Source organism: Natrix helvetica, assembly GCF_964273705.1.
Source record: "Natrix helvetica genome assembly, chromosome: 12".
Lineage (NCBI taxonomy): Eukaryota > Metazoa > Chordata > Lepidosauria > Squamata > Natricidae > Natrix > Natrix helvetica.
The window spans coordinates 19,647,422-19,667,040 of record NC_138556.1 but is presented as its reverse complement, the minus strand read 5'-3'; the positions used below and the strand labels follow the sequence as shown (position 1 = coordinate 19,667,040).

The window sequence follows — 19,619 nt, the reverse complement described above, 5'->3', positions numbered from 1 at the left end:
GCCGCGGCTCTGCGCCTGCGCGGGAAGAGAAGGAGAAGAGCTTCTGGGCCTGTTGGCCGTCCTTTCTTAGTCCTCGGCGATCGTTTTCGGTCGCCCCCGCCAGGGCCGGAGGGGCATCGACGTGTCCTGGCAGAAGGCGACTCAGTCAAGCCTGAACCGTCTGTTGCTGCGGTGGCGCGATAAACCAACTTGGTTAATGCAACCTGGTTTGGGAGTTTTTCCCCTTGTGCAAAAAAATTAAACCTGGCTCGGGAGTGTGCAAAAGGAGCTTGTGTACTTATGGTCCAGTGCTTCCCAAAAGGGGGTTACGGGCATTTCCCCCAGTAGGCGAGGCGCCGGGTCGTGTGAACCCAGCAGTCTCAATCCCCAGCCTTGCCCCGTTGCCCGCCGAGGCTCCCTGGCTTTGGGGGTGGGGGGCGTCCCTGCAGCCTTTCCCTTCACCCTCCAACGGCATTGCACGGCGGTTCCCATCCTCCCCAGCCAGCCGCCGAGATAAAAGAGCCTGCTGGCTGGGGAGGATGGGAGGCGGACTCTCCCCGGGGCGGCTGCTTGCAGAGAAGCGGCACCCGAGCTCCGCCCGCGAGAGGCGGGCAGCGCCCTCTGTCCCGCCCCGGGAAAGCAGCTGCGGGCGATGGCGGAGGCGGCTGCAACCAGGCGGGCGCCCCGCTTCTTCCAGCGGCTGCCCAAAGTGGTGAGAGCCGGCCGGGGGCATCCCTGGAGTTCAAGCTGCGGGTGGCGGGTCAGGAGTCTCCAGGGAAGGGGAAGGAGCTGGGGGAGACCCCAGCCGAGGCTCCCTTGCCCCCGCTGGGCTGGACAGGCAGCTGAGCCTCCAGCTGCTTGCAATGTGGGGGGCACCCAGTGGCCATCGGGAGGGTCTTCGGGTTGAGAATGGTTCAGAACCTGGCAGGTCCAAAGCCAATCTTTTAATTGAAGGACTTTTTGAATCAATATTGGCTCTTTGCTTTTACTATGAATTGCTTATGTTACTGAAAGGACCCCTGAAGGATTCGAGCATACACAGAGTGTAAACCTTCGTGCTGTGATAGACTGCTAGAAATCATTTATTAAGGACTACGCTTTGTTATTGGCTTCTGCTTATATTATTGTAGGCTGTCAGAAATGAGTTGCTTTCTAGCCTAGCAAATGGTAACCTCCATGCCTGGACGGCGTTACTGCAAATGTTATCTCACTGCTGTGTCTCAGCTTCTATTCTTGGTTTCAAAGCTAGGGACGTTCTTGAAAACATAGAAGAAATTGTTACATGGGAATATCAGGCCCCATAGATAAAGGAACCAAACTAGGGAGTTTTCCTGGCTCATAAACCCTTAAAGCGCTTTTAGATGAATGGACTGCCATTCCCAGAATTTCCCCAGCCGGCTGGGGGGTTCTGGGAGTTGCAGTCCATACATCCAAGAGTCAACAAGTTTGAGAAACACGGTGCTCAAAAGTTCACTGGGAATAGAATTAAATGCTTTTTTTTAGGGAAAAGCTCAGCCCGGGGGACTCCCGAGGGGGCAAATTCTCTTCCCAGGACGCTTCCAAGGAGACAAATCCCCTTTCTTTTTCCGTTTTAGGAGCTCCACGCCCACTTAAATGGCTCCATCAGCGCTGGAACCATTAAGAAGCTGATGGCGCAAAACCCCCACCTTCGGATCGGAGAGGAAATGGTCGTGATTGACAAGGGGGAGAAAAGGACTCTGGAAGAGTAAGTCCTGCTTCAGGGGCACCTTGGAGACCACATAGCTGGTCCTCAACTTAATGACCACATTTGGGACGAGAAGTTCCATTCCCAAGCAAGATGGTTGTTAAGTGAGTCTTGCCGTTTTTTGCCACAGTTTGTTAGTAAGTGAATCACAGAGTTATTAAGCGAATCCAGCTTCCTCCCCCCCCCCCCCCTTGATTTTGCTTCTCCGGGGCCGGCCAGGACGGTCACAAAAACGATCATAGGACACCACAATGCTGCAACAGTCATAAATGCAGATCGTCCTCGACTTACAACAGTTCGTTTAGTGACCGTTCAAAGTTACCGCGGCAAGCACTGAAAAAGGCGACTGGTGGCTGTTTTTCACCCTTAACAACCACTGCAGCATCCCCCAGCGTTCTGTGATTAAAATTCAGACGCTTGGCAACTGACTCGTACTTATGATGGTCGCAGTGTCCTGGGGTCCTGTGATCCCCTTTTGCGACCTTCTGGCAGGCAAAGTCAATGGGGAATCCGGATTCACTTAAGAACCTTGTCGCTAACTTACCAACCACAGTGATTCACATAGCAACAGTGCCAAGAAAGGTCTTAAAATGGAGCAAAAACTCACTTAACAAACTGCCTTGCTTAAGAACAGAAATATCTTGGGCTCAATTGTGGCCATAAGTCGAAGACGGCTGTATATGCTGGTTGCTGTATATTTCCCAGCTTCTACCTGTTGCTGTGGCTCTTGTTACACACCATTCTTACACACGTTTGTCCATGCAGATGTTTCCAGATGTTCCAGTTCATACACCAGATGACCAGCAGACCCGAAGATATATTAATGGTAAGCTATTTTGAACCCAGATCCCGGGGCCTTTTAAAAGGCTCCTTTGCTGTTCCATCATTTGCTTTGGTGGGGGAATGTCTATTTCGTTTTGGATATTGTGTTTATTACATTGCACCCTTTGACTATCACTAAGTTTTGTACCTGAGGATTCTTGACGAATGTATCTTTTCATGCCTTTTATGTCCACTGAGAGCATCTGCACCAAAGACAAATCACACTTGGCCAATAAATTAGTCTAGTCTACTCTAGTCTAGTCCAGTCTATTCTCTATTCTCTACTCTATATTCTATTCTCTATTCTCTATTCTATTCTGCATTCTATTCTATTCTCCTATTCTATTCTATTATGTATTCTATTCTATTCTATTATGTATTCTATTCTATTCTATTCTCTATTGTATTCTATATTCTCTATTCTATTTCTGTTATATTGGTTGGGATACTCGAAAGAGCTGGTAAAGGAGATGTGGTAGCCTTCTTCGAATCCATCCCTGGCCTATTTTTATTTAGGTAACCAAAGATGTTATTCGAGAATTTGCTGCAGATGGAGTCAAGTATCTCGAATTAAGGAGCACGCCCAGGGAGGAGAAAAGCTCAGGTAACTCCCCTCTCTGCTTCTCCAAGTCTCCTCCTCTTCCTGAGATGTCCTCTCAGCTGGTTTTGAAGGAAACCATCTCCAGATGATTGCTGAGATGGCCGGTAGCCCTATTATACCTCCAAACAAGCTGGCTAAGAAAAAAAAAAACTCCAATGTCTTCCTTGTTTGCAGCTGGAAATGATCCCTGTTTTCCTTCATTTGCAGGCATGACCAAACGGACCTACGTGGAAGCTGTCCTTGAGGGCATCAAGCAGAGTCAGGAAGAGGGACTGGATATAGATGTGAGGTACGTTAGATCCTCCATGATTCTGCGTTCTCAAGAGGCCAGCTTCATGTTGCAAAATTGCGTGTTTGGGGCTTTGAGTGAAATCCAGGATGTGTTTTTTTCAGTGACTTCGGCTAAATCGTAGCTTACCACACATAATGCCAGTTTGTAACACCCAATTCCCAGCGGAGACTGGATGGAACCCAAGAGACATTCCCCCTATTTTTTTTCCAGTGGGGAAATCCTCATATTGCTTTTCATCCCCATTTCCTTTTAAAAAAAAATCCCGTTTAACTATTTATCGTATGTCCAAAACACATTCGAAGGCCCTTAGCCTCTGAAATATTCAGAAATCAATTAAAAATTTTAAATTTAAGACTGTTGTGGCCCGCCAGCTGAGCTGGCAGCAGAGTCGGGCAGTGAGGAGGTTGGGGAGGGACGTGGGCCAGTCCTGGAGTCTGGGGAAGGCTCTGATGAGGGCTCTGTGTCGGAGGCAGAGAGGGGGCCAGGACCGTATGTCAGTTCTCAGCTGCCTTCGGAGTCAGAGATAAGTGAGGCAGACGAACAGCTGGAGCCTGTTCCCAGTATGCGCATGCACAGAGTTGCCAGACGAAGGGAACAGCTAAGGAACAAGGGTCGACTTGGGAGTAAGGCCACAGGTGGAGGATGAATGGCCCCTCCCAGAGGAAATAAAAGAGAAGCGAAAGGGGAGTGGAGTTTGCAGGAGACAATTAGTCCATTCCTGCATTCTTGCCAAGTATTGTGGCGTCTGAAAGATCTCGGCCTGGCCACTCTCCAAACCTGATCAAGGTCGGTAATGGTGAACTACCTTGAAAGACTGTGGGAGAAGAAAGACTTTGCTGGGGAGGAATTCACTGTCAATGAAATAGAAGGGGTTTATCAGGACGAGGACTCCGCTGGGGAAGCCTCGGTCAGAACAAAAACTTCCCCGCTTCCTTGGTGCTATTCCTGGCTTTCCAAGTTCCCAGGGAGTTTTTATACGTTCCAGGTTTCTGGTCTCGGTGGACAGAAGCAAGGGGGTAGCTGCTGCGAAGGAAACCGTGAAGTTGGCGGGGGATTTTTTGCTCTCCACCGATGGTGTGGTCCTTGGTCTGGACCTCAGTGGAAATCCCAAAGTAAGATTTCTCAGAAAGTAAAATCTTAAGTGATGGGTGGGGTGTTTTTTTTGATGGATCTGTCAGATCATTATTTCATGGGGCTGCACTTGCTATCCTTTTTCTATCTTAAAGGCGGGGCGGGGCCAGGACTTCTTGGAGCCTCTTCTGGAAGCCAAGAAAGCTGGTTTGAAGCTGTCGTTGCATCTCTCAGAGGTAACGCTTGGATGCTGGCCGAGCATCCTTCTGCGTTTGTGGCGAGAAGGTTCATTAAATGGGTTTGAGCACTGATCACCTTGGACCGGTCGCCCCGAGCGAGCTCTGCACTTGGTTGGCTCACATCTGTACATGGAGAGAGGTCACCAGGGCATCTTCTAGATCAGGGGTCACCAACCTTTCGGACCTCAGGGAACACTCAATGCATAATTTTAAATCCCGCGGACCACTAATATGATCTGCCTAATGACCGGCTGGGCCCCGGATCTCCAGTTGGTGACTGCTATTCTAGTTGGTGGACTACATTGAGAAGTAGAAGATCTCGAAGAAGGCAAAGGAGTAAGTCACACAGTGCCTGATGATGTTACCTAGCTGGGTCATGAAACGTCTGCAAGACGACAACCAAGCTCAGAGAGCACCAAGAACCAAAAGCCTTCTAGCACCGATGATGTTGCCTAGCTGGGTCATAAAACCTCCCCACACGTCTTTATTTCCAGATCCCAAAACAGGAGGATGAAACTCGGCTGCTTCTGGGTCTTTCTCCAGACCGAATCGGACACGGGACGTTTCTTCAAACACCAGAATTGGCCACGCAGGATCTGGTGGATCTCGTGAGGCGAAACAGGATCCCTCTAGGCAAGGAAAGACTAGGGGCGGAAGCTGGGCGATGGGTGGTGGGTTGGCTGGGTGGGGATGATGGAACTGCATTCCACTATTTCTATTGGGGATAATTACGGGGAATTATGAGGAAAACAAATTCAATGCTTAATACTACATGTAATAACTGCAGCAAGAATCATATACGCACAAAACTGGAAAAACAAAAGTACACCAACAGAAGAAAATGTGATAAAAAAAAGTATTAGAATGCGCTAAAATGGACAGATTTACAAAAGAAATAAAAAATGAAGAATCTGAGTGCTACTTAGTATGGAATTTATGGAACAAATGGCTAGAGGAAAGATGTAAAGAATAAGAAAGCATTAAAGGGGGAAAAATTTAGAAATTAGAAAACGATCATAAAACTGCATAATTAATAAGGGGAAAATGTAAGATAGATTGTATATAAAATAGTACAGAATAATAGTTATGAGAGGAATATATGTACATAGAATGATATAAGATGTATAGAACTACGTACATTGAAAGAGTAATATGTACAGAAGAAATATAAGCATAAATTACCGTATGAATAGATGAAAAATGTGTGTGTGTGTATATATATTTGGAAAAGACCCGAATACAACAAAACCAGCATACCTACACCCGTGAAAATCTACGAAAACATTTATATATATATATATGTATGTATGTATGTATGTATGTATGTATGTATGTATGTATGTATGTATGTATTAGTGTTACAACCCCTGGTATGCCTAAATATGGGAGGAAGGTCACTACTCCCTCTTTCTGTCCTTCGGCTTCATCACAGAAGACCATGCAGGCAGAAAACCATATTTTTATTTTTAATGTTGCCTTTTATATTTGTGTTATATTTGTACTGATAAATAAATAAAGGGGGACTAGTATAGATCTATTTCGAGCTAATTAGCTCTCATCAGCTAGCCATACTGGGTTCAAGTCCCAGTAAGGGTATGGCTAGCTGATGAGAGCTAATTAGCTCGAAATAGATCTATACTAGTCTCCCTTTATTTATTTATCAGTACAAATATAACATATATATATATATATATATATATATATATATATATATATATACACACACACATGCATTCATACATACATAAATACATACATACATACATACATATACATACACACACACACATGTACACATAAAAGGAGTATAATGGAGGCTTACTGATGTGGAAATGTTGCAAAGATGATATTTGTGTTTAAAAAAATGGGGGGGGGAAACCCTGTTTAATAAAAACATTTTTTTAAAAAAAGGAACTGCAATCCACTCCTTATGTTGGGCAATCTGATATTTTGTGCTAAGAAAAGCACTCTTAGGAATTGGAGGTTGCTTTGGGTAGGTGTTAAGTTTGAAATGCTGGCTGGGGAATTCTGGGAGTTGGAGTCCATCCCTCTGAAAGCTGCTGAAGTTGAGAAGCAATGAACTAAACTGGCTTTGTTTTTTTTTTACCCACCTGTTTTTGTGGATTGGCTTCATACCTTCCCTGTTTTGCCCCCCCAGAACTCTGCCTGACGTCCAACCTGAAAGCCGAGACGGTGCCCTCCGGGGCCCAGCACCATTTTGGATTCTGGTACCGCCTGGGTCATCCCGTGGTCCTCTGTGTAAGGGGCTTTGGGTTCTCCTGGGGACACAGCAGGGCCTTCTTTTTAGATGCTACGGGCCCCGCACGGCTGCCTAAACTCACCCAGTCCTTAAAAAGAACCCAGGCGTTTGCTTGAGGGCTGCTTGGTGCTCTCTGAACTTGGGGGTTTTCTTGCAGACGTTTCATGAGCCAAATTAGGTAACGCCATCGGTGCTAGGGATGACCAGTACTGACTAGCACTGATGACGTTACCTATTTTGGGTCATGGAACGTCTGCAGGGAAACAATCCAGCTCAGAGAGCACCAAGGACCCCACAGTCCTTCACTCTGCAAACCCCTTTCCCTTCTAGCACTGATGATGTTCCCTAGTTGGGTAATTAAATGTCTGGGGACAATCACCAAGCTCAGAGAGCGCTAAGGCCCCATAGTCATCGTTGTTGTCCTCCTCTCCACACCCCCTTTTAGATCTGATGATGTTCCCTAGTTGGGTCATGAAACGTCTGCAAGAAAACAACCAAGCTCAGAGAGCACCAAGGAGCCCACGGCCCTCCTCCTCCTCCTCCTCTCTGCAAACCCCCTTCCCTTCTAGCATTGATGACATTCCCTAGTTGGGTAATGAAACGTCTGCAAGAAAACCCCCAAGCTCAGAGAGTGGTAAGGACCCCTCATGCCCACCCTGAGCTACCTACAGTCTCCGCCTTTAGGAGTTTGCTTTGCTAAACCCCCTTTTCTGCACCCCCAAAAGCAGGAAGTCCCGGTTATCATAGTTTGTCTCCTTCCTAGACGGACGATAAAGGCGTGTTTGCTACGGAGTTGTCCACGGAGTACCAGCTGGTGGCCGAGACCTTCCAGTTGTCCGACGAGCAAATCTGGGCGCTCTCCTCCGAGGCCATCGACCACGTCTTTGCCTGCGGCCACACGAAGACAAAGCTGAAGGAGAGATGGCAAGCGCTGAAGCCGGTCCTGCTGCAGGAACTTCATTGAGAGCGGGGTGGGATCCATGGAGGGTTGGCTCGGCTGACTATTTTCTTGGCTTTGTCCGTTGGATCTACACAGGTGATCCTCAGCTTACAACCTCCCTTTGGCAACTGTTCAAAGTTACAACGGCACTGAACATGGGCAGGTGGTCCTCGAGTTACGACCACAATTGTGCCAACCCAAAATGTAGGTTGCTCAGTGAGACATGGGCGTACTTTTGTCCCCTTTTTACGACTTCCCTTGCCACGTCGGTTCTGTGAATCCTTGCCGTTGTTCAGTTAGCAAGTAGAAAAATAGGAACCACCTTTGGAGGGAAGGCAACGGCGTTCTGTGCACCTTCAGCATTGAGTCATGCCAGCCACATGAGCACGGAGACGTCTTTGGACAGCGCTGGCTCTTTGGCTTTGAAACGGAGATGAGCACCGCCCCCTAGAGTCGGGAATGATTAGCACAGATGTGCAAGGGGAACCTTTACCTTATATGATACAGAAAATAAATCTATGGAAAAAAATAACAATATATGGAAGAAAACAATCCCCAATTCCGGATGTCCCCTCCCTTTAAAAGTTGGGGTTTTCCTCCCAACACCTTCCCAGTTTTGCCATCCCCCACCCACCCAACCCCCCTCCCGAAGTTTTTGAAGATAAAAGCTGGCGTCCATTTAGCTCGGCCTGCTGGAGTGACCTGAGAACTGGCAAATTTAATAAAGTCTCCAAAGGTTTACAGGAGATTCTCGTCGATTTTCTGTCGTTCGTCGTTCGTTCTTTTTTTCTTTCCTTCCTTCCCCTGCTATTCAGGAAGTCCAAAGCCAGTGACGGTCGCACACTACAAAGGGCCAAAGAGAATGATAACAGGCAAGGGCCGGAAAACCAGAATCGGTAGAAAATACGGGTGGTTCTTGAGTTATGACCATAATGGAGGGCGGAACTTCTGCTGCTAAGCAACACGATCCTTAAGTGAGCCGTTATATCAACCGTACCCAATTTTATAAGCTTCCCCCCCCCCTTTCTCTCTGGAAGGCAGAGAGAAGAAGCCATCACTGACCAAATGGTTTCCCAGCCGCTCTCCAAGGATTGATGGAGTTGATCACGTTGACGTAATTAATCCACTTGTGTTCCCAGGCAGGGCCTGGTCCTGAAAAGGAGCAGCCCAAATTTTGCTACGGATCCATGGGGAATATCCGGGTAGCCTTCCAAGTTACCACCATAGTGAAGGTTTCAACCCCCCAACGTGGTTTTACCTGTCTCCTGAGTCCTATCAATGATCATTGCTCCCCGTTGTTTAATCGCTTCTCTCATGTAACCGTAGTTGTCTACAATCTCGAGGAGAAGAAAATAAATTAACTCCCTTGTGTTGGAGAAGAGCCATTTTTTAAGAACTAGTTGTTTAAATCAGAGAAATGGGATATTTTGATACTTCCTCGTTGAATAAACCTGATGGAAAGGGGACAACCCAAGCTTTGAAGAAGTCCTTCAAAGTCCTTCTTCTGCTCCTCTTTAGACCCACCCATCCTCAGGTGAGGTCAGGAAAAGCATCTCCTTTAACAATACTGGGCTCATGTCTGGATCCTTCACACCACAACTAAGTCAGAGAAAATGACGCTGCGGAGCTGGAGGGCTATGGTTAGTTACAATGTGGTGCAAAACTTGGGCTGTTGAAGATCTTTCTGTGTCCAGCCTGCTCAAGGCAGAACCCTGGGACCTAGAACAGGGGTCAGCAAACTGCGGCTCTGGAGCCGCATGTGGCCCTTTCCTCCTCCTGCTGCGGCTCTGTCACTGGTCGGCGCCACAATTTTGAGAGGAGCTTCCGGTAGGGGGGGAGGAGAGAAGCACAGTGCGCCAGGAGCAGAACTCTATGGCAAGGGGAGGGTTTTCCAGTTGTCTCCACAATTGATAGGGCTTTCGGTTATGACAGTAAGTACGCCGCCCTAGGAGGAGACTCTATGGTGGGGGAACTGAACTTCTGGTCAGCTCCAGAATTGAACGGGGGGCTTCTGGTTAGGACCTTTGTGGCTCCTGGTGTTTTCTGTGGGAAACGGGACCAAATGGCTCTTTGAGTGTTTCCCTGACCTAGAACATCCTAGAAGGAGAGCCTCTTCTAATGTAGTGTTTCTCAATCTTGGCCTCTTGGAGTTGTGTGGACATCAACACATCTTGAAGTCATGGCTGGTTGAATTCTGGCAGTTGATGTCCACCTATGGTATCTTCAAGTGGCCAAAGTTGAGAGACACTGATCGAATGTTTAGCCCAATATGGTTGCATTTTCCACTGGTGTCCAGTCCTCTAGACTTGGAACAGTCTTCTCCAATCGGGAGCTTCAGAGGTGTGAATCACCCATCTCCCATCACTCTTAACCAACATGACTGGGAATTCTGGGAGTTGAGATCCGGGAGATCTAGAGTTGAGGAAGAGTGCTCAGCTGCTTCTAGAGGTTCAAGAAATCAACCCCCAAGGAGGAGGGGGAAAGGCCAGACTTACAGGACTGGGAAAATAGAGATACGGAGGTCTATCAGAGGTGTAGTCCGGAGCAATGGCGTAAGGAGGAATGAGTGGTCTACAAGAGACAAAACAATGACAAAACCCCAAAGGTCCATGAGATGCTAACATTCCCACTCTTTTTCACCAAAATCAATCTATTCGGACAATCCTACCAGCCCAAGATCTAACAAGAAATCCCAATCCTGATTCAACCCAGCTCGCCCAAAGGATGAATTCGCCAAGATATGAAACCTGGCCACACAAATCAAGCCCTTTTCTGCATTCCCACAGCAGGTGGAACCATCAGCGAACTCAACCCATTTGCTGGACACCCACAGGGGTCTCCAACTGTGGCAACGTTTAAGACCCGTCGACTTCAACTCCCAGAATTCCCCAGCCAACCATGGGGTAAGCCCCCTCCCCAAAAAACAGATGGAACTCTAACCTGTAGCAGCAGTAAGCCATTTTCTCTCCTTGGCCGGCCCTATATGTGAATTGGCCGGCCCTATATGTGTTTGTGTATGTCCCCCCCCATTGCTAAGAGCAGTGATCTCACAATGGGTTGTACCTAGGGCTGCCTACCCATTGTGGCATGAGATGTTGGCCACCACAGGGGCTGCAGTTCATATCTCTACTGAAGCCCAACCTTTTAAAATTTCAATGATTGAAGAAACCTAAATTCTACCATTCTCCCTTGGGTGTCTCCTTCCCTTCTCTTGTGTTTTCATTCCTCTTTCTTTCCCCACCCCTTTCCCCCCTTCCCTTCCTTTTTCCTTCCCTTCCCTTTTAATTTCCTTTCTTTCCTTCCCCTTTCCCTTCCCCCTTTCCCCTTCCCTTCCCTTTTCCTTTCCTTTTCCTTTTTTCTCTTCCCTTCCTTTTCCCTTTCCTTTCCCTTTTCTTTTCCTTTCCCTTCCTTTTTTCTTCTCTTTTCCCTTCCTTTTCCCTTTCCCTTTTCCCTTTCCTTTCCCTTTTTTCTCTTGCCTTCCTTTTCCCTTCCCTTCCTTTTTCCTTTCCTTTCTTTCCTTTTCCCTTCCCTTCCTTTCTCCTTCCCTTTCTTTCCCTTCCCCTTTCTCTTCCTTTCCCCTTCCCCTTCCAGCACCAGAATCTGCGACTCTTCAGTCCACCCAGCCTGAGAGACGGTTTGAAGCGCAGGTATTGTTTTATTTCATGCCACCAAAGATGCCCTTCCCTGCCTGGCTTCTAGGCACGAGACAAACCACTGAGAACTTCACGAGTTCTTCAAAAGTCGCAGAAGAGAACAAGAGTGAAGGACGTCAACCATCACTGGTGGGATAAAGCCAACTCGGGCTTTGCCCTTGCTAAATATATTTGCACACTGATTGTTTTTCAAAACAGACATTGATAAGATAAACGCTTAAAAGGCTTGTCGGCGGCTGGCATTAAAAATAGCAGTAATAATTCAACTTTTAAGGGCAGACAAGGCGGCTTCGGACAACACCTGAGAAGCAATGGAGACACAAAAGCTTTTGTTGAAAAATGAAAGGACTATTCTCGTGCCAAGAGCTTGGGAGGATATACATAGGTCGTCCTCATCTTACGTCTGAAAATAGGACCGGAACTTATGTTGCTAAGCAATGCAGTTATTAAGTGAGTCATCATCAGGTTGAACCATGCATGACCTTATGATCGTTCTCATCGTCATTAAGCGAATCACATGGTCATTATGTAGATCTGGCTTCCCCAATGACTTGGCTTGTCGGAAGCCCCCCAATGATCCTGGGGTGCCACAAGTGCTCGTCTCAATTATGTGACCATGGGACACTGCAACAGTTGTAACTGCGAGGACTGCTCATAAGTCACTTTTCCCCCCCACACCGTCGTAACTTCAAATGGTTCCTAAATGAATGGACGTGAGTCAAGGACTGCCTGTATCCTGCAGGCAATTAACTCAGTGATTGGAGACGATGCAACATGTCCACACGGAATAAACACAGAACTTTATAATAAAGGAGAATTTCTGTAGCTCATGGTTGAAAGGAGGAATCCTTGGTGCTCTCTGAGCTTGGTGGTTTTCTTGTAGACATCTCATGACCAACTGGGTAACGTCACCAGTGTTACAAAGGAGTGGGGTTTGCAGGGAGGAGGAGGAAGAAGGAAGAGGAGGAGGACCATGGGGTCCTTTGTGCTCTCTGAGCTCTGGGTTTTTTGTAGATGTTTCATGACCCAACTAGGTAACATAATCAGTACCAATATTTGTAGCTCAGGACTGAAACTAGGGGTCCTTGATGCTCTCTGATCTTAGTTGTTTTCTTGCAGACATCTCATGACCCAACTAGGTAACATCATCAGTACCAATATTTGTAGCTCAGGACTGAAACTAGGGGTCCTTGATGCTCTCTGATCTTGGTTGTTTTCTTGCAGACATCTCATGACCCAACTAGGTAACACCATCAGGTTTAGAAGGGAGTGGGGTTTGCAGGGAGGAGGAGGAGGGAGAACAAGAGGAAGCAGACTATGGGGTCCCTGGTGCTCTCTGAGCATGGTTGTTTTCTTGCAGACATCTCATAACCCAACTAGGTAACACCACCAGGGCTACCCCAGCAACCAAACTTAAGAGAGCACCAAGGATTGCTAAAAAAAAGGGGGTTATACATTCTTGGCCATGTTGCTCCTTTCGTGACTGTTATGGAAGCCCTTCGTTCCATCCGGCCCCCTGGGCAAACGCAAGACCCCGACGGAGAGTCCAGCAGAGGCGGCTATTTTGATGCTGGGCTCTGGTCTACCCACAGGGGCCTTCTCCTGGGCCAGAGTCCGAGCCTGTCGCCGGCGTTGAACCCAGGGGCTGCTGGAAGGAGTGATGCTACTGTCCGAAGAGTAATCTGCCAACCGTTTGGGCATCTCGGGGCTGGTGCTGAGAAAGGCTCTGGCGTCCTCCGCCAGCGGGGACATCCGGGAGGTTTTGCGCAGGGAGGAAGGGCTGTTCCAGGGACTTGACCTCGGAGACACGTTGGGGCTCAGGTGGTGGTTGGGGTAGGCCGAAGGGCTCAGCCTGTTGGAGGAGCTGCTTCTCCTCGGCCTGGGAGACGCCGGGTCGCTGTCTGGATCCGAGGAGCTGTTGGCCGACAAGTCTTCGCCCACGTCTTGAAGCTCCTCGACTCTCCTGTTCATCGAGCGGCTCTTGGCCGGATCCTTGGCAGAGTTTTTCTCCGGGTTCTTCTCCTTGACGACTTTCTTCTTCGGAGGCTTCGTCCCGATGAGGATGACCTTCATGGCGGCTTTCTCCGTGATGCAGAACGACTCGTGGGCTTTGACGGCGGCGTCGACCTCTTCGAACTCGACAATGGCGCATTCTTGGGTCCCTACCGGGCTGTAGCGGCCGCTGAACCTCTTGACATCCGCCGGAAGGTCCCTCCCGGGTTTGAGAATCCGGACGGACAAGATGGCCCCGAAGTGGATGAAGGCCTTGAGGAGATGCTCCATGACCTTCTCCCGGACTTCTCCGTTCTCCTGTCCTTCATCCAGAGGGCACCGGTCTTGAGTTGGGGAGATGTCGTAGACCAGAAGCATTCGACTGGGGAGGTTTTCGCTCGGGAACACGGGAACCGGTGTGCTTCGGCGGACTTTGCGGCCATCTTCGTTCATTTCCAGAAGGTCGGAATACTTCAGAGCGTAAGCCGTGGTTCTCCAATCCCGAGTCAGCTGTTTGATCTGGAAAGAAAGAGGAGGCTATCTGAGCAAAAGACCAGAATCCTTCACAGATCCCACGGGTGGGCATCAAAGAAGAACAGGAGGCTGCAAAGAAAAGCAACCCCTTAATTACAGGTAGTCCTCGACTTACGGCCACCTTTGAGCCCAAAATTTTGGTTGCTAAGCAAGACCATCGTTAAATGAATTTTGCCCCATTTTATTACCTTCCCTGCCTCAGTTAAGTGAACTGGTGCAGGTGTCAAATTAGTAACATGGTGGTTAAGTGAATCCCCACCGACTTTGCTGATTAGAAGGTCGCAAAAAAGGATCTTGGGACACTACAACCGTCACAAATATGAAACACTTGCCAAGCGCCCAAATTTTGATCCTGTGACCATAGGGATGCCGCCAACGGTTGTGTGAAAAACAGTCACGTCATTTTTTTCAGTCCTGTCGTAACTTCGAATGGGGAGGGAAGGAACAAGCGGTAAAGTTCAGCTATATTTCAACTAAGGCTAAGATGTGGCTGACTGTCAGATTTCCCCAAAAAAATGCCCTAATTGATTCATGAGCCTCGAGTCAAATTTCAAAAGAAAACCAGTCATTTATTAGGAGCGTTTTGGCAATGCCTTTTTTGTGCTGTCAGATCTTAGCCTTATTTGAAATATAGCTGAACTTTACCCCTGTTCCTTCCCTCAGTCTGTGTCATAAATCAATTCCCCAATGAGGTGCACCCCTCTCAAGCCTGCTGCAGTAATATGAGATCCGAATCTAGCCGACAGTATGCATGGAATGCGCTGCCCTCTTTTCCTCACTATGGCAACTTTAGGAGTTGACAGCTAAACTAATGTTGTAAGTCGAGGACTGGCTGTATGACTTAATCTGTAATATCCAGTGGCAGTATCAACCTTTATTTCATAAAGTTGGCATGATAACAGGATCATACAGTAGGTCACCTTGTTCTCCTGGACCTTAATTTTCAATAAATATATTTTGGGGTCTCTATCAACCCTGGGGAAATCAGGAGAGTCGGGCAGTTCAAATCAGCATCAAGATTTGTTGCGAGCTTAAGCTCTCTGTAAGAATCTGGCCAACTTTATTTTATGAGCGGGAGACAAGAAAGGCATTGAAGTTGGGCTGGATTTCGATCTCTTGTGGCCACGCAGGGACTCGTGACTGATGACACGTTTGACCCCTCCCTCCTGCTCAGCCTGGTTATCTCCTACAGTCCCTTTCTCTCCAAACCACGTGCCGCAGAGCTGCGGATCAGGCCACGTCTCCTCCAGCGCTTGCCTTTTTGAACGAGGTGAGCAACTTCACACTGATGTACCCCATCTTGTTCCGCCGGATGTGCTTCAGGAGAAAAGCGTCTTTTTCCAGGTTGCCATCGGAGAAATAATATTCTACCTGAGCCACCAGCTTCAGGATCAGGTCGTGCTCGGGGGGCTTCCAAGCAGGGGACGAATCATCCCCGTCATTCTCACTGGGAAAGGGGAGAAAGAGAAGAAGAAAAAGAAGGAGGATAAGGATAGCCCAGGAAAGGAACAAATAATAAACAGATCAGGCCCACGTGGATCCATTCTCCGTAACAAATGTAGAAAAGATTACATAAAGTGGACTGGTAAAATAAATAAAAACGCATGTGTGGCTTTCCTTTCCAAGAATCTGTTCCTTTGCACATTCCTCAAACGTTGCTCAACGTGCTTGGGTTTTGTTTTCAGGCGTGAAAACCGTCTGCAGAATTCAGCTGGGCTTCCAGCAGTGAGCGGGAAAACAAATATCTATATATATATTTAATCCAAATAAATTTCTCTCTGGTCTCTGGGCATCCCAAACTCCCCAATATTTGGAAACAGTTGCTGTCTTTTGAACGAACGGTGCATCTTTAAAAATAAAATACAGCGTGCCTAACGTGTGGGAAGTTTGCAAAGGAACATTTTCACCTGGGAAGGAAAGGGAATTAAAGACATAAAACAACTAATGCGACCCTCCCAATCGGGGAGGATAACAGGTAATCCTCAATTTACAACGATTTCGTTTAGTGAAACTTTCAACAGCGTGGGAAAAAAAAGAGATATGACCGTTTTTCATCCCACCACTGCAGCATTCTCCATAGTTGCAGGATCAAACATTTGTCCGCTTGGCAACTAACTGGCTTGTATTTATGACAGCCGCAGGGCCCCGGGGTCATTCGGATCCCCTTCACTCGTGTGCGCTGCGCATGCATGCATGCGCAGTCCAATTAAAATTGTTTTGTGCATGTGGAGAACCGAAAAACAAGATGGCATCCCCCCCCCCCGGGGGGAACCGGTGGCAGGCCTGGGTCGCTGCTGTTTCCACCGACCCAAGCTGCCAAACCACTACCGATTCATCTGAACCGGTCCAAACTGGTAGGAGCCACTGCTTCAAAGGCAATGAGAGATGCCTGACTCACTTAACGACCGTGCTACCAGCCTTGACAACTACAGCGATTTACTTAACAACGGTGGCAAGAATGGTGCGTTAACGTGGGGCAAATTTCACACGAGAACGACCATCTCGCTTAGCCATGAAAATTTCAGAGTCGACTGTCCTCATAAATCAAGAACTACTCGTACAGAAGTTATAATCCACACACCATGCTGGCTGGGGATTATGGCTGCTGTAGTCCAAGCAATGCCCCTGGAGGCTAACGGGTCAGCACACTGCTGCTTCTCCGAGGTCAGAGAAGTAAGTTACTTCTCACACCTTGGCCTCTTTTAAGAAGGGTGGACTTCAACTCCCAGATTCCCCCAGCCCTTCTATTGTCCAAGAATGAGAAAGGCTGGGGAATTCGGGGAGGGGGCCCACAGGTTTTGGCTTCAAGGAGGGAAATGTCCATCTCCCCCTCCCCAGAAGAAAATTACAGAACAGCAGCTGACTCAGACGGACGGTTGTTGAGCCAGGGGAAAGCTTTGCCGAGAACCAGATGTGGGGCAGGGCAGCTGTGCTCCTCCCCAGCATCAGATTACAGATGTTCCCCTGCAGCCGAAGCACCTCCTGCCCGCCCCAGTGCCAAGTCAGCAGGAGAGCCCCTTCCCGGCATGGTTCCCCCCCCTTCCTAGGACTGGTGGGTGGACGGGGGTGGGGTGGGGACGGGACCCTCCTTCCCGGCTGCCTGTCCAGCATCTGGCCCAGGAGGGAGAGGAGGGGGCCAGAAGGGTTGTTGCAACATCCGGCCGAATTTGCAACAGGCGAGCAACGCGGCTCTCGGTCCGGCCCAGCCTTGGCACAGGATGCCCACGTGGGCTTGGCTTGGGGATATAAGAGGGGAGAGCCTTGTGAGTGGGAGGAAAGCCCCCCTCGCCTATTCTTCTCCCCTCCCTGCACTCAGGCAGAAAATATGCTCTCCTTTCCCAGCTTTTAAACAAACAAAAAGATATTAAAATGTCAGAAACAGGATTTTTCCAGCAGGATTGCAGGCAGAAGAGTCGGCTGAAATGAAAATCTTTTCTCCTCCTTGCAAAGGGGGAGCAAAGAATCAATCAGCTCTTCCTTGTTGTTGTTGTTTTCTGCCAATGACATGGAGATGCCCAGCGCTCCATCTTCCTGGGCTACTCCTCCCCTGGAGAAAATACACACCACCACCCCCGGCCCATAATCCTAGAAATGGCCGGGCTGGAAAGAAAGATGCCAAGGCAGACATCCTTCTTTCTGGGGGGGCCTGTTGGTTTCCTAAGAGCAGGGAAGCGCCGGTGTTTTTCAGTCCAGATCTCAGCTGCTCCGGCCGGTGCTTCCCATGGTGAATGCCATTTTGGTGCCCAGTGATGCCCACATCCAGTAGAAGCTTGGACAATTCCAATAGGAGTATATATAGAGAGACAGACAGATAGATAAACACAGACATACAGACAAACAGATAAGATGATATAGATATTTAGATACTGGCATAGATAGATGATAGATAGGTTAGAAGATATATAGAGATATTGGTATAGATGGATGGATGGATGGATGGATAGATAGAAGATAGATAGATAGAAGATAGATAGATAGATAGATAGATAGATAGATAGATAGATAGATAGATAGATTACCTAGCTCACCAGGATGAAGCTGGAGATGCCAGCAGCTGGGAAGCCTCCTTGGGGGGGGGGGGGGAAGAAGGTGGTTTGACAACAAACTAGTTTAATCCAACTCTGTCTGTTGGGTCTCTTGCTCTGGACCCCTAGCTAAGGCAGCTCCCTCTGATGGAGATCCCATCCCTCTTCCCATCCGGAAAGGATCGCCCTGCAGAGCTGGGAAAAAACCCAGACGTAGTGCCAGGAGGGAGTCCAAAGCAGGTCGGAAAGGGGACCACAAGGTGAGCAACCAGACCCGGATCTTTTGATTGGCAGGAGGTCCCTTGGGACTTTCTCCACCAGCAGAGAGGAGGGTCGTGTCCAGCCTGCCCAACTCAGAACGACCCTCATCCGGCAGCCCCTCCCCACGCACGCATGTATCCCCTTTTTCCCCTGGCAGCCCCGCAGCCCATGCTCGATCCTGGCTTTCGCGGCTGCATCTCCCCCTTCCCTTTTTGCAGTAGGGGAGCTCTAGGGGACCCCCTCCCCATATTCCAAGGCTGCCCTGGCGGAGCAAGAGGGGATCCCCTCCTCCCGGGATTCCCCCCCCCACGCCCCTCCATCGCTGGGCATCCTCGGGAGCCAAACGAGAGGAAGGCGCTAGTCCCTGGGATGCCCCTTACCTGGATTTGCCCCCTCCAAAGCAGCCGCCGCTCCGCCCGGAGTCGTCTTCGCTGCAGCTGCCGCCGCCCGGCGGGCTCGGCCAGCGCGGCTCCTCGTCCTCCGCTTCGGCTACCCGGATCTGCACCGCGGGCTCCGGCTCCGGCCCCGCCATCCTCCTCCAGCCCGGCCTTGGCGCAGCGGCTCGCTCCTCGCCTCCAGCCAGCCTGCCTGCCTGCCTGCCTGTCTCCGCCGCGCTCCGCCTCCGATGCTGGGCAGGGCTTGGGGCGGCGGGGCAAGCGGAGACCTTCCCTCTGCACGGGGGAACGCCGCGCATCAGCCCTGCCCGCCGGGCGCAAGGAGGGAGGTGGTCCCCGCTTTGCGTCCTTTGGAGCCAGCGGCGTCCAGCCTTGGCTTGCAGGGGGTGTGGACAGACTCTCAACCCGTGCCTAGCAATTCTTGGGAATGCAACTTTGCACAAAGGAAATTTGGGCCGGCTGTGTGTCTTCTGCAGCGAGCGGAGTTTAGGATTGCTTAGCGGCTCGTGGGAACCCAGGCAAACTAACTGAGATTTAGCTGTCAATGCTTCGTACCAGCAAACTCTCCATCCGTGCTTGGCATTTCTTGCGAAATGGGCTTGGCAACAAGGGAAACCTGTGGGTTCAAACCCAGCTTTTGCGTGTTGCGGGACCTCATAAAGAAACGGGGGCTTCGTTAGGCAAGGATGCTAAGCTAACCATGGTCTGCCCATCGTGGCTTCTGCAGGCAATTTGACCCTACAAGTAGCAAAGTAGGAGCAGGTTATTCTCCCGTTTGACAAACCTCATTCGCGGCCCCCATTGCTCTCCCACTCGAACTGCAGCCTGT

General features: G+C 49.2%; 2 protein-coding genes across 2 annotated transcripts; one reads left to right on the top strand and one right to left on the bottom strand.

The window, feature by feature from the left end:
• Nucleotides 1–507: 507 nt before the first annotated feature.
• Nucleotides 508–8,881, top strand: MAPDA (N6-Methyl-AMP deaminase). The gene is made up of 10 exons (XM_081965012.1): nt 508–691; nt 1,575–1,705; nt 2,471–2,531; nt 3,044–3,131; nt 3,336–3,417; nt 4,406–4,532; nt 4,647–4,727; nt 5,225–5,363; nt 6,889–6,989; nt 7,754–8,881. The coding sequence occupies exons 1-10, from the start codon at nt 632–634 to the stop codon at nt 7,952–7,954; spliced, it is 1,071 nt and encodes a 356-aa protein (XP_081821138.1). The 5' UTR covers nt 508–631; the 3' UTR covers nt 7,955–8,881.
• A 2,825-nt stretch (nt 8,882–11,706) lies between these two features.
• LARP6 (La ribonucleoprotein 6, translational regulator) lies at nt 11,707–18,965 on the bottom strand. Its single transcript, XM_081965258.1, has 3 exons — nt 18,776–18,965; nt 15,367–15,556; nt 11,707–14,094 (listed from the first exon to the last, which is right to left on the bottom strand). Exons 1-3 carry the CDS (start codon nt 18,925–18,927, stop codon nt 13,033–13,035), a joined length of 1,404 nt encoding a protein of 467 aa, XP_081821384.1. The 5' UTR covers nt 18,928–18,965; the 3' UTR covers nt 11,707–13,032.
• Nucleotides 18,966–19,619: the final 654 nt, after the last annotated feature.

What these genes read in the sequence shown, in the direction of transcription:
- LARP6 (XM_081965258.1), bottom strand. Translation starts at nt 18,927, where the DNA reads ATGGCGGGGCCGGAGCCGGAGCCCGCGGTGCAGATCCGGGTAGCCGAA. An exon ending in TTTGGAGGGGGCAAATCCAG is followed by an intron (nt 15,557 to 18,775) that starts GTAAGGGGCATC and finishes CCCCTTTCCCAG; the next exon opens with TGAGAATGACGGGGATGATT. An exon ending in TGCTCACCTCGTTCAAAAAG is followed by an intron (nt 14,095 to 15,366) that starts GCAAGCGCTGGA and finishes CTTTCTTTCCAG; the next exon opens with ATCAAACAGCTGACTCGGGA.
- MAPDA (XM_081965012.1), top strand. Translation starts at nt 632, where the DNA reads ATGGCGGAGGCGGCTGCAACCAGGCGGGCGCCCCGCTTCTTCCAGCGG. An exon ending in TCCAGCGGCTGCCCAAAGTG is followed by an intron (nt 692 to 1,574) that starts GTGAGAGCCGGC and finishes TTTCCGTTTTAG; the next exon opens with GAGCTCCACGCCCACTTAAA. An exon ending in GAGAAAAGGACTCTGGAAGA is followed by an intron (nt 1,706 to 2,470) that starts GTAAGTCCTGCT and finishes TTGTCCATGCAG; the next exon opens with ATGTTTCCAGATGTTCCAGT.